This window comes from Mustela erminea, chromosome 12 (genome assembly GCF_009829155.1).
Source record: "Mustela erminea isolate mMusErm1 chromosome 12, mMusErm1.Pri, whole genome shotgun sequence".
Classification (NCBI taxonomy): Eukaryota; Metazoa; Chordata; class Mammalia; order Carnivora; family Mustelidae; genus Mustela; species Mustela erminea.
In genome coordinates this window covers 79,764,837-79,777,638 of record NC_045625.1, presented here as the reverse complement: position 1 = coordinate 79,777,638, position 12,802 = coordinate 79,764,837, and the positions used below count along the sequence as shown (strand labels likewise).

The following is a 12,802-nucleotide window of genomic DNA, read 5'->3' as shown; positions in this document are numbered from 1 at the left end:
GTTTTATATATTCAATATAATGTGTCTAAAATTTCTAGCTACAGTCTTGAAAATTAGAAATTTTAAGTGCATTTCTTTCAAATAGATGTTAATTATGCATTAACAGTATACATGCATGAATTTACATATATATGTCTATGTATATATATGTCTATGTTATTTCATATATACATACCCATACATACTGGGATATCTACATAGAGACATGACTCTCTGGATGAGTTAATGTTTCATTTTATGCATATACTATTATAGTGTTTCTTGACTAGTGCTTGGTCACAAGCATTACGAAAGCTTAGAAGGATGCTATGCAAGAAAACAGTGAAATAGTACGACTTCAAGTCAACTGAGTAGAAAGCCTAGTTCACTTCTGAGCATAGAAGGCTCTGTTGGTGACCTCACCTAAGTTCTGTTGCCAGTGCTCAGGACAGACCTCCAGATCCAAGTTTGCCATGTGGCAAGTAGTCAAGTTCACTAGGTAGTCTTGAATATTTGCAGAACTCGCGGAACTGCCTTCTTTTGAAATGTCTTGCCCACACATGGATCAAAAGGCAGAACACCCTGTTCCAACAGAAAACTAAGGCTCATTTTTAGTACTCCTAAATATCACAACACAGCATTTTGAAAACATATTCCTTAGTACCAAGGGATGTTTAGCATAGGGTAGAAACATGAACACACGGATATCGTGCAGAATCTTTTTACCCAGTCTTCCAAAGCAGAATGGCCTCTCTCACTCTGAGGCAATGACTTGTAAATCCATCTGTTTACAGTATTCGGAATTTATTGCATGTGTTTGATTCAAATGAACGTGAACCAAGCAAAATCAGCATGGTCTGTCTGCCAAGCCCTGTCAGTGGCCTGGTGAAGAGATGAATATGAGTCTATCTAAGAATATGAGCTTGTACATGAGCTCCATGGTGGAAATACCTCCTTTGTTAGAAAAATTCCTACAAACTGATGCCAAGAATGCCTTTCTCTGCCCACTTGAATTCTGTCAGCTCTTCAATGCCCGGTTCAATTCTTCTCTGATCTGTATCTTCAACAAGCTCTCGGGCCTCCAGTATCCCCTCCCTTTCCACTTTAAAGCTGTCGAACACTGTTCTAACAGTTTTATGGGCCTATATCTCATTTTTCTTAATGGCGTTTAAACTTCAGAGAGGAATCCACGTTTCTTTTATTTCTTTCAAAGCACTTAACACATTGCTAAGAATAAACACACTCCTAAGTGTACCATGTCCTCCCTACCTTTATGTGTCCTTTTGCCAATCACAGGAGATAGATAATGATGTTATTCTGGGGAAACGGGGAGCCCTGAGCTGGAATCCCAGCCAAGCTGGGACACTTTCTCTTGGGGAAAGCTTGGACCCCGATTTCATTAGTCCTGTTTCTCATCTCCGAGATGAGGATAACCATAGTTGCTACCTTGCTGGACTTTTTGGTGATTCTGTGGGATGAGGGGCATCAGGAGTGCCCAGTAGGTGGCAAGTATTGAGTATATGTTAGCTGCCCATCACATTTTACAGGTGAGAACGCTTAGTTGGGATCCATTCGTCCCTTAACTCTCCTAAGAGCAGACAGCTAGTGTGTGACAGAGCCAAGCTTCAAACCCATGTCTCATTGACGAGACACAGATCATAGAATTGAATAGAACGTAGTTGTATTTAGGGGAGAGAGATCCCTTTTTGCCTCTTACAACAGAGACACCCCAGCTGACCTGGGCTCGCTCTCTCAGCACAGCGCTGCTGGAGCAGGTCTCAGGCTAGAATTCACCCCTGCACCCTCTCAAGCTGAGGCATAACTTGGTCTTCTGAAGCTGGACACCAGGGTCCTCACATTCGGTCTCAAATGTGTGTCTGAATTCTCTCCCACTTGTTTACCAAGAACAATTCCCACTCTTGGCACATCTCACCATCTCATGGGCAATGGGCTGGCTTCCTGAGCGGTTTTGCCTGGAAATACCTTGTCTTTTCTCAACTTTGTAATTTGGAGACTCAGGCTTAAAAACTGAAGTCAGCGCTATTAGTACTACTGCTATTAATAACAGTTCCTATTTATAGTGCTCTTACTGTTTGCCATGGATACGTTACATGTGTTATGACTAAAGTAGTGCATGCATTGTTTCCCGTAAAACACGGGATAACCCCATGACAGAGCTATTAGTATCTCCATTTCATAGATGACACAACTGAGCTTCCAACCATTACGGCCACTGCCACCAGCATCTCCTTTAAAAAAAAAAAAAAAAAAAAAAACCTCAAAAAAAAACCAAACAGGTGTTTTGAATCATCGCTTCCAGTATTAGGATGATTTTAAATAATGCTACCAGTCTAATTGTGGAGTTCTATTATCTAAGAGGCCTATAGTCCTTATTTCTAGTCTCTGTGCATGAAAGTAGCTTCCAACCTCTGCAACTTCCTTCCAATTACTCAGTGCTATTTTAGGAACAGTAAGAGTTCTGACTTGGAGTCCATTTAAATTAGTAAAAAAAAAAAAAATTTTTTTTTCTTAAACAACAGTGTTTACTAAGAAAAGGTTTCTCACTCTTCTGATCCCTTTTATCAGGAAGGGCTCATCAGTACAAGTCTTGATTACAGTTGCCTTCAAGACCAGTTTTGAAATGTCTTTCATTTACTTGAGCAATACATTGGTTGCCTAATCATACTATCCAACTGAAAGCAAGAGGAAAATAGAGTCAGTTTAACCTAACCCAAAGAAGGAACATGTTTCCTGGGATGAGAATGTGTCAAAGACAGCATAGCGTGTCCTGACTCCTCTGTGTCATCAGGGCTGTATCATGTGTTATGGGTAAATTATCTATTTTGTAAGTTAGGCCAAAGTGTGCTCTTTCAGCTAACTGTGAAAGCACTCTTGAAAGCCCATGAAACCTTATTATTCTAATTACCAACACAAGGGCTTGATAAATGAATCATGAGGCCAGGTATTATTGCCATTAAATAGATCTCACTCAATTATTTATCCCTGGGTCTGGGGTTACAGAACAGGGAGCTGTGCATACTGTACCAGGGCTGGCTGGAGCTCCAAGACCTGGAGACCGGATTACAGACTTGGCAGGCAACTTTTGTTGAATGCAATTCAAGGGAGTGACACACATTTTTCAGTCAGACATTTGGACGGTTTGAAGCCAATGGATATTCAAAGTTTATCCACAAAATCTTATTCATTTTATTTGTGAAAAAAAAAATCCCTTAAATTATCCAGATATCTACAAATGGGTAGGAAGATGAATTACCTTTAGGAAAAGCATAGACATTTTCTTGCTTTTTAGTTTTCAGAAGTTCTGCTCTTTTATTTTCTTGGATTCTGATGTCTGTAATGGGCATGTTAGGGTGATAAATATCAGTGCTCATCTCCATACTGGATAGTTTCTTTTTTTATCTTATTCCTAATAGCACAGTGAAAGATGTTGTCTTCTGGTTAAGAAATCTGTTATTGGAGAGGATGGCATTAGGAGGCACTAGGTTTCTGTTGTTGTTCTTGTCGTTGTTTTTCTTGTTTCCTGAAATCATGCAACTCATCGCAAAGGTTAGCCTGGAAAATAGTGTTAAGAGATGTTCTGTCACTGAGTCACCAATTTCTTCCTGTGCAATGTCCCTTCTTCTAGGCCAGCAAGCTGCAAAATATATCCCTTATATCCCAAGAGCATCCTATAAGGAAGTTCAAGAATCTGTTCTTGCTAAAAAAAAATAAAAATAAAAAAAATAAAATTACTTTCTTCCCACTCTGTAACCCCTGGCTTTGTTTTAACATCACCCCCTAGACTTCTGATGAGTTGAGTCCTGTACTTACTTTGGCAGGAGTGGGCAATGGGGAACAGAAGGAGCTAGAATGATTCTTCAGGGATCTTTCTGGTATAAAACTTGGGGGAGGTTATTTAGAGAACTGAGGAGGTGGGTAAGGCATTAGGACAGAGAAGAAATTTCTACCTGAGACTACGTGGAGTTGAGCGAAGTCCAGATTTTTATCTGAAAATCAATGTCAGAATATGTATGTTGAGGGTGCGGCGGGTTAGTACTTGGGAGAGAAATAGGAAAGTATGCCTAGCATCAGGAAAACTTGTCAGTTGAAGAAACAAATGATAAAACCTTGTTTAGATTGCTATATTTATAATATAGCAAGGAAAAGAAAGCCATATTTATAATAACTGACAAAAACCTTATGAATGCCGTGTAAATAGGTTTTGATATTATTAGATGAATTTATGATTAATTTTGTGGTGGTTGTAATTTGGTTATAACCCTGACTTGCCTCTCTCTCTTAAATCTTGCTAGTTTAATGATCCTATAATATAATCATCAGTTCACAAAATTAAAACGCTTGTCAGAAATATGAAGTAGAATAGCTATTTCTTTACACTTATGGCTTTTGAGAGAAGTCATGTTTTCTAATTGGCCACTCATCTAGAAAGTGATGTAACTCTCAAAAAACAAGCCGAGCGTCTTTTAAATTATCTGCTAAGTATCCAGAGTAGCAGATAGGCCTATAAAGTAGGCACTTTACATTTGAAAAACAAATTTTGATTTTACTACTAGGAAGAATGTTTGATTCTCTATTTACATGTGTTTATTAGAATGGAGTAATGTGATGACGCCCGTGTATACTTGGTTGTACGAATTTCAACATTTTTGATGCCAAATAATGGAATTATGGTCAGTTCCATTATAACACCATGTGTGGGTTCCTAAAACCCACCACACTGTGCAAAATAAGGCAACGAAAACCACAGGGCTCATAGGAAAACGGGGGCCAGAGGAATAATACTCAGAAATATCATCAATGACACGTTGACAAAGATGGGTAGAAAATGGAGGCCAACAGTTTACACAAAATTTACATTATGCTTAAATTGTTCTGTAATGCATCAATCATGTTAAAACAGATTTTCAGTTCTGAACCAACTGTTAGAAGAAAATCCACTGTGTAATAATCCCTCCAACACTTCCACACTTTCGATCTCCCCTTCTTCTTACCACTGGGCGAGCAGGGACGCCGTCGCTCACCCTCTAGTTTGTGTGTTGAGGAGTCTTGACCTGCTAAAGGCCATGAGGTAACTGAGGGAAACTGTGCAGATCGTGCTCGTGTGTGTAAGTCCTGGGCATTCATGGTTTCTTCTGAGAAACAGGAACCTGAATGTGTGTACAGAGAGGGTCAAAAGACAGGCAAGATCACAGAGACAAATCACAGAAGACGGGTTAGAATTCAAGTTAGAGTCAAGTTGAGTTTAGTTCAACATTGTATAAATGTCTGTGAGGTAGTTGCCATGCTCACTCCTGCCGTATCATTTCTAGAAAATGTTGTTAATGCTTAAATGAGGTATGTTTTCTTCATTGCATGGATGGGGAAACCCAGCCACGAGAGCTCAGTTTGTATTTTTTGATATGGCTTCATTAAACATTTTAGAATGTGTAGAATGTTTTAGAAACCATTTTCAAGTTAATCTTCATAGCTCAGAGATGATGTCAAATGTCAGGGCCAGTCTAGTAACCCTTCCCATTTCCAGGGGTCTAGTAAGTTTTCTTTTCTTCTTTTTTATTTTCCTTTCTTTTCTTTTCTCTTCTTTTTTTCCCCATTTTTTCATTTTAAAAAATATTTTATTTATTTATTTTTTTGAGAGAGATGGGGAGAGAGAGAGAACGCACATGAAAGAGGGGAGGGTTAGAGAAGCAGACTCCCCTCCGAACTGGGAGCTAGATGCTGGGCTCTGTCCTGGGACTCTGGAATCATGACCTGAGTCGAAGGCAGACACAACCAATTGAGCCCACCCAAGGGACCCCTGTCCTATTAAGTTTCTGGGAAGACTCATGTAGAAGGTACAATCCCAAAGTTTAGGAGGGACTTGCCTTCAGAGCATTAGTTAATGTGGAAAATACAATTATTGGATACTCCCCTCTCTATGTGTATCTCAAGTACGCCTCTCGGCTCCACTTCCAAAAGGTTTAGGTTTATTAAGCACCTCTTCTGCTCAAAGTAGTGGTTGGTGCTGTGGGGGATACAGAAGGACAAGATCCTGTCCCTGCCATCAAGTAACTCATTGAAGGGTTCTGTTTGATGACTGAAGAGAATCTACTCCATTGCCCTTGTGTTTTTATGGCAGAATCTGGGTGGGGGCAGAGACGCAGGTGGGTGAGGAGGCCCCATTGTGGAGTTACTGGCTAAGTCAGCAGGTATGTATTGGGTTCTGATCACTGGGCGTTATAAAATCATGAGTTTAGCACTGTCACTAATTTACTTTGTATGTTAATAAGCTTATTTATAGTCCTATGTTGAAGGGTCTTACTCTGTAAAATCACACATTCCAGGGACCATTCAGCTGACAACGTTGCAGCTGTGGAAAGGCAGTCCAGATTTGGGTTCTTCTGGACGAAGCCCTCTACAGCCCCTAAAATGTCAAGACAATCCTGGGCCACCTCTGTTCATAAAATTCTTTTCTCATATCCAATACACAACAACAGCAAAATCGGCCAGAGTTACAAAACTGCAGTACATTTAACATTGACCATTTTGCTGAGTTCATGGTTTTCTACACACACACACAGACACTAACGTGACTGCTATAAATGTGTAACTATTTGGGAATAATGTTAAGGTTTATATTTGAGGCTCTTTTGGATTGTGAAGCTCAAAGTATTCCTTTCCTTTTCCTTCTTCCCTCAACCCCACTTGCTGATTGCTCTGTTTCAAATCATAACTGGTTTTATGAGATTAAACACCAGGTCTGTAAAGTGTGTTCTATGTCAGTTTGTCCTAAACTCTTTGACTTTTTTTTTTTTTTTTTAAGAGTTTTAAAATAAACATTCTGACTGCCAGAATCTGAAGTCAACTTTGGATTCAATTTTATATGTGGTAGAAATGAAAAGAACTAGCATTCTCTATTTTGACACTTAGCATAAATTCCTTGCTTTTTCATGACTCCAGCTGATTAATAATAATAAGTGAGCTTAAAATATCTTATTCTTCCTGGCCAGAATTTAAAAAGCTTAAACATCTATTACAAGCCCCGAGCTTGAAATAGAGCTTAAATTAATGTGCTAAGGTTCTAGAAGAAATAAGGCTGCAAACCTAATAAAATGAAATGTCCATTATCTCTCTTCCATGATTCTCAACTATCCCTCCTTTACCCTTATTTTGTTTTATTTTCTCAGGGAAGCAAAAAAATTTGTGAGTGAAAATGAAGGAGCCCTTGGGAAAGGGAAAGGAAAGCGGTGGTTTGCATTTAAGATGATGATGGCCAAGGTAAGCATTTTCACAGCTCAGTTTAGTTGACCCCATGCATTCTCAATGGCAGCCATATTGATTCCAGGAGGGAGAAAAATTGGTTCTGTTATAAAGAGGGAAAATGTCTTACATTTTCTATGTACGAAACATGTATACACATAAAGTAAATATACAGTATATCTATAGTAATAAAATTTGGGGCAGGATGTGATTCAGAAAATAAACAAAAAAGCCCCAAAATACTACTTAAATGAGTTAAAATGAAAAATAAGTTGAGAAACATTGATTTATGGCAGAAGACTTACCTGTGTGATTTTTCTCACCCCTAAATGGCAAAGACTGTGCCCCTTTGATTTTTATTCCCTGGTAGTGAAGGGGTTCTGGGTTAAAGTTTCTTTCTCAAATGTCTACAAGTTTTAGGCCATATACCTCTTCTCTATAAGGAACGTCAACTACAAATTGAGTAGAACATGAGAAAAAAAAGTCAGTGATATACCAATATAAACAGATTCTTGGAAAAGATAGAAAAGAAAGTAACATTTATTTAGTATATACTAGATGCAAAGCACTGAACTGAATCCTTCAATTAAGTTATCATATTTAATTCTCAAAGCAAAGTAGGTATGCAGGCATTATTATCTCCCTTTACAATTGTTACCCCACTTGTAAGCTAAATGCATTTCCATACAATGGGGTTTTGTGAATAAAATTCATACATCTTAAATAGGAAATAGAGATAGAAAGATTTATGATACATGTCAGGGATTCATTTTGCCTTTTCTTATCATTTAAGTGAATAGAATCATATAATATTTATACTTTTGTTTCTGCCTTCTTTGATGCAATATGATATTCATGAGATACATTCATGTTGTGGCCACTCTAGTTCATTTTTATCAGTGTGTTGTCCTCCATCGTATGAAGGCACCACAATTTGTTCATCCATTCTCTTGTAGATGGGCATTTGGGTTGTCTCTAGCTGGGGCAATCTTTTGAACTTCAGACTTGTCTCACACTGTTATTTGGGGCTTACATGCCTGTCCATCTCACGTGTTCTCTCAGGATAATGCACACTTACGTGAAGTTATGCACCCCGTTTCCATTCTACCATGTGGTCCTTGTGGTCCTCTTGACCATGGATGACCCAGCATTGTGGAATAAAATGGAACGAAGGTCTTTTATAAAAACTGTGAATCTTTTTCTTCCTCCCTTTCTGGGATACTCTGCCTTTCCATTTAATTAGCCGCTCGACTTGTACCAGAATGAAAATTGTCCTATGTTGTAACACTTACCATCCTGTGTTGAAGTCTCTTGTTTATGTTCAGCTTACTCTAGTAGATCCAGCAGCCCTTCAAGGCAGGAGCTGTGTTTTACTCATATTTCATCAATTTCTTCATGCAATGAATGAGTATTTAATTAAATACATACAATTTGCTGATCGCCTAATACCGTGTGCGAACTCAGTCCCTGCTCCCTTATTTTTGAGCAGAATACACAGATCTGTCTCAGCCTATTGACTATAAAACAGGGGATGCATCAAAGTTGCTTTAATTGAATTGGTGTGGGGGGTGGGTGAGGAGCAAGGAGGCAAGTAAAACCTACTGTTTTCCCTTTTTACAAAAAGCATTATGTGGCACCAGAGAAATCTTTCCAAGCTCATTGTCTTGCGATATTTTGGGTTGGGGGCGAAGGATAAACCTCTTGGCAAACAAGAGGCTGGGTTTTACTGTTGTATTTGGCTTTCTTTTCAGAAATGGGCAAAATTTCTTCGTGATTTTGAAAACTTCAAAGCTGCCTGCGTCCCTTGGGAAAATAAAATCAAGGCGATTGAAAGTAAGTGCTCATGAGATCTCATTAGATGGGAAGGTTGTTTCATAAACTTCCCAGATGCCTTTCTCAGTTTCTATACTATTGGGAAGGTTAAAAACAAGAAAACAAACAAACAAAAATAACCATTTTGTACATTTTCTTTGTTTACTGTGAAAATTTGCGAGCACTTCCCAGTCACAGCATCGGAGAGCCTGCTCTCCTTTTTTATGTTAGACCCAAATATTCTCATTCTGACCTTTTCTCTTCTGTACAGGGAAGTCAGTCTTGTGTCCAATGACACTGAGTCATGTATCACGAGGAAGGCAGTGATTTTATATTGGCAATGAATATGGCATTGAAAATACATATTTTTGTGAGAGACAGTAATCAAAATGAACAATGTCTAAAAAGAATGAAGAAATCTTAAAGCCTCATTTTCAAATCTGAAGTAGAATAAGTAATCATCATCCAGGAACTTGCTATGTGAATGTCGTATTGTGCCTTCATTTGATATGGTATTTCTAGGGTACAGAATATACTCCATCGAAAGCCCATTTAGGACAGTGCTCTAGGCTTAAAATAAGGCAAGTAAAAATTTTAAAATATTGTAAATGAAATAAAGAATTTTTTAAACCTATAAAGGAAAAAATAAAACATGAAAAGAATATAAGAAGAGTAAAGAATATAAAGAAAAAGGGATAATATCTGAAACAATTCTGAGCATGATCTTGCCATATTTTGGTTTCTAAGGGTTTTGACTAGGATCTGATTTTCCTCCCTGACTTCTCAGATCAGGAGGCAGGTTTTCCTGCTGGTTAAATATGGCATTGCATAATTGAAATGGAGGCTCCGTGGGGAGATAACACAGTGGATGGATATTTCGCGGACATGATTGGGCACGTTTTAGGAGTGCCTCTCCTCCGTCTTCTGTCTCTCATTATCAGGTGGCAATGAATTAAAAATACATCAGTTAATTAATTGCACTTCCTCCCACAGATTGCTGTTGCGCGCCGTCATTGCTTTATTTTCCTCCGTAACACTTGCTATCTAAAATACTGTATATTTAATTTAGTTTTTAAATGTAATTTCATTTCATTTTATTTTATGTCTACTTCTGGTAGACTATGAAAGCAGAGGTTTGGTTTGGTTTACTCCTGGATCACCAGACCTAAAATTTGCTTGACTTGAATAAATATGCATTGAATAAAATTAAATAGTAGATGTCCTTCAAATGTTTGCCATTCTGGGAAATGCGAAAAAGAATTTAGACCCATCAGGGAAGAACAGACACCGTGGAATCCTTAAGTTTCAAGCGTGCAGCTCAAATGTGGTACCTTGAGAGGCATTGAGGAACAGAAAGCCATTTGGAACATTAAGGTCTTGATACAATGGAAAGAACTCTGGATTTGGTTCTTTGCTTTGCTGTTCAACTCTTCGGCAGTCATCTGGGCCTCGGTCTGTTCATCTTTGAGGTGATAGAGTTGAATCTTGATAGTCATGAGATGTAGCCTAAGAAATTTATAATAATGAGAGTTAAAATATGTACATTTGCAGATTATTTATTTGGAAGGTCCACTGTCTAGCTTGTCTCAGTAATAATGTCCTGCCCACCTGTGTTGCAGTGGCTTATCTTGAGTGGGATAGAAACAATGGACTTATTTTTCTTGCCAGGAAGCTCACACAGGAATGAGTGACAGTACGACCACCATCCAGCGTGTGTGTGTTACTGAGGGAAAGACAGATCCAGAGCCATTCAGTTATACTTCCTTCCTTCCTCCCCTCTTCCTTCAGGAAATTTGGAACAGTCAGCTGGATCACTCCAGCAGATGCGGATTATTTTCTCTTCCGTATGCAATGTTGGGTTTGATTAGGTTGCCCTGATTTCTCCACCTTTGTGGAGAAAGCGCTTTGCCTCACTGTGAAGAATTGATCCTTATTTTCTATTCCACCGACAACGGCCACAGCCACCCCTCTTCACGTGTCACCTAGATACCTTACAGACACTTCATATGATCTCGAACATGCCTGCAGTGTGCCCTTTATGCTTCCTATTTTCAAGTCGCAGTTAAATCAAGGTCCCAGAATGAGTTACCAGAGGAGCTGAGAAGTCAGGAAGTCTGTCTGAGTCCACAGCTTGTGGTTTTTCTCAGTGGGGCTTACTCGTTTGTTACTTGAAGGAAGATTTTATAAACTTTTCCTGATGCCTCAGGATGAGCAGTTAGAGATTTTCTTGATCATTATCTTATTTGGGGAATTGTGTCCCATTTTCTCCTGTGTTTATTTTGAATGAGTTATTTCTTTAATTATGTACTTAAGTTCCTCTAAGATGCTTAATGCATTATGATCTTAATGGTAATCATCAGTACATCATATGCTTTTGGGGTATTGTAGTAGTTGACAAGCGGGAAGCCTCTCTAAGAGGCTTAGTATGAGTGTTAGTCAAGTCATCGGGTTGATTGGGTGGTTCCAGCCATCTCCTAGGAAGGACCCTACGGAGGACGGGGAGGCAGGCCTCTGTGATGGTCTTTGACACTGAAGTAAATGGAAATTGGGAAAGAAATGGGACATGCCGTCAGTTTTCTAAAGGTTGAGGTCCTTTTGCCCCTGACTGGCTCTATAATATGGATAATCCTTTTATACTTGGGGCCCTCTGTTTCTGCATTTGGAGCTTCCCCCAAATTTGGGGTTTAATTGGTTCCTATGCAAGGCAATTTCCAACCTAACATTCTATGATTTATAAGTTACAATCAGCTTGAGATTTATATGTAAGCAGATGAAGTTCTTTATACTTTTGAGTGATAAATAATTAAAATGGTTAAATGAAAAAGAGACTTACAGCGACTGAGGCCTGCATAATTTACCTTCTCCACTAGTTCTTCTTAGAAAAAAGTAGATTAAATATGTACCCTATTTATAAAATACATATTTCATATTGTAAAATAACACCAATACTTTTCCCTTACAGAAATGACCATTTAATCCTACAGAAGTTTCAGAAAGACTATTATATTTCCTTTTGAAAGTCAGAATAATCTAACGTAATACCTCATTTAATCTTCAAAATAAACTTGGCTAGACTGATTAATTGAGCAAATATTCACGGAGTACCTGCCACTATTCGGCCTGTTTCCAGGCACTGGGCATGCAGAGATGAAAAGGACAGTCAAGGCTCGATCTTACATCCAGTTACGTTAATATGCATGTGGGTGGGGAAGACAGGTCAGAAAGTAGAAGCAATTAAGTCATGAAGAAATTTCAGATTGTGGTCACAGGCATGTTTAAAACAGGAGCAGCTAAGTTCCATTCCAGAGTCTTTCTAATCCATTTGCCCTCATTCTCCGCTCAATCTCTAGATAATACTAAACAAGTATTTTTTTAAGTGTGGTTTTAAGAGAGTCCCAAATTGCCAGCCTTCTCTGAGTTTTCATAAAACTCTAATAATTGGCGGAATGAAGAGGGGAGCTTACGTCTAAAACTCATGCTTGATCCTATCTTGATTCCAGTAAGACCTGGATTCCTTTGTGAGTGTGGACTAGATAGTTACTTAAGGACCCCAGGTGGTTTTTTGTTTTTGTTTTTGTTTTTCACATCAAAAAACAGATTTGGTCATTCCTGCCACAAAGGGATGCTGTGAAATTCTACTTCACGAGGGGCTGCTGTTGAATTTTACTGTCATGTCGGCCTTGTGAAGAAGAGGCCATGCTAAGAACCCCAGGATTACCTACAAGGATACACCATATTAACTACATTGTGTTAC

The 12,802-nt window shown here is 38.7% G+C and overlaps 1 protein-coding gene across 1 annotated transcript in view; it reads left to right on the top strand.

The window, feature by feature from the left end:
* The window catches only part of TMC1 (transmembrane channel like 1), a 382,443-nt gene that overhangs the window by 301,776 nt on the left and 67,865 nt on the right, over nucleotides 1-12,802 (top strand). Inside the window, exons 11-12 of the mRNA XM_032306873.1 lie at nucleotides 7,164-7,254; nucleotides 8,988-9,069. Of these exons, the coding sequence (XP_032162764.1) occupies nucleotides 7,164-7,254; nucleotides 8,988-9,069 (173 nt within the window). The remainder of the gene's footprint in view (nucleotides 1-7,163; nucleotides 7,255-8,987; nucleotides 9,070-12,802) is intronic.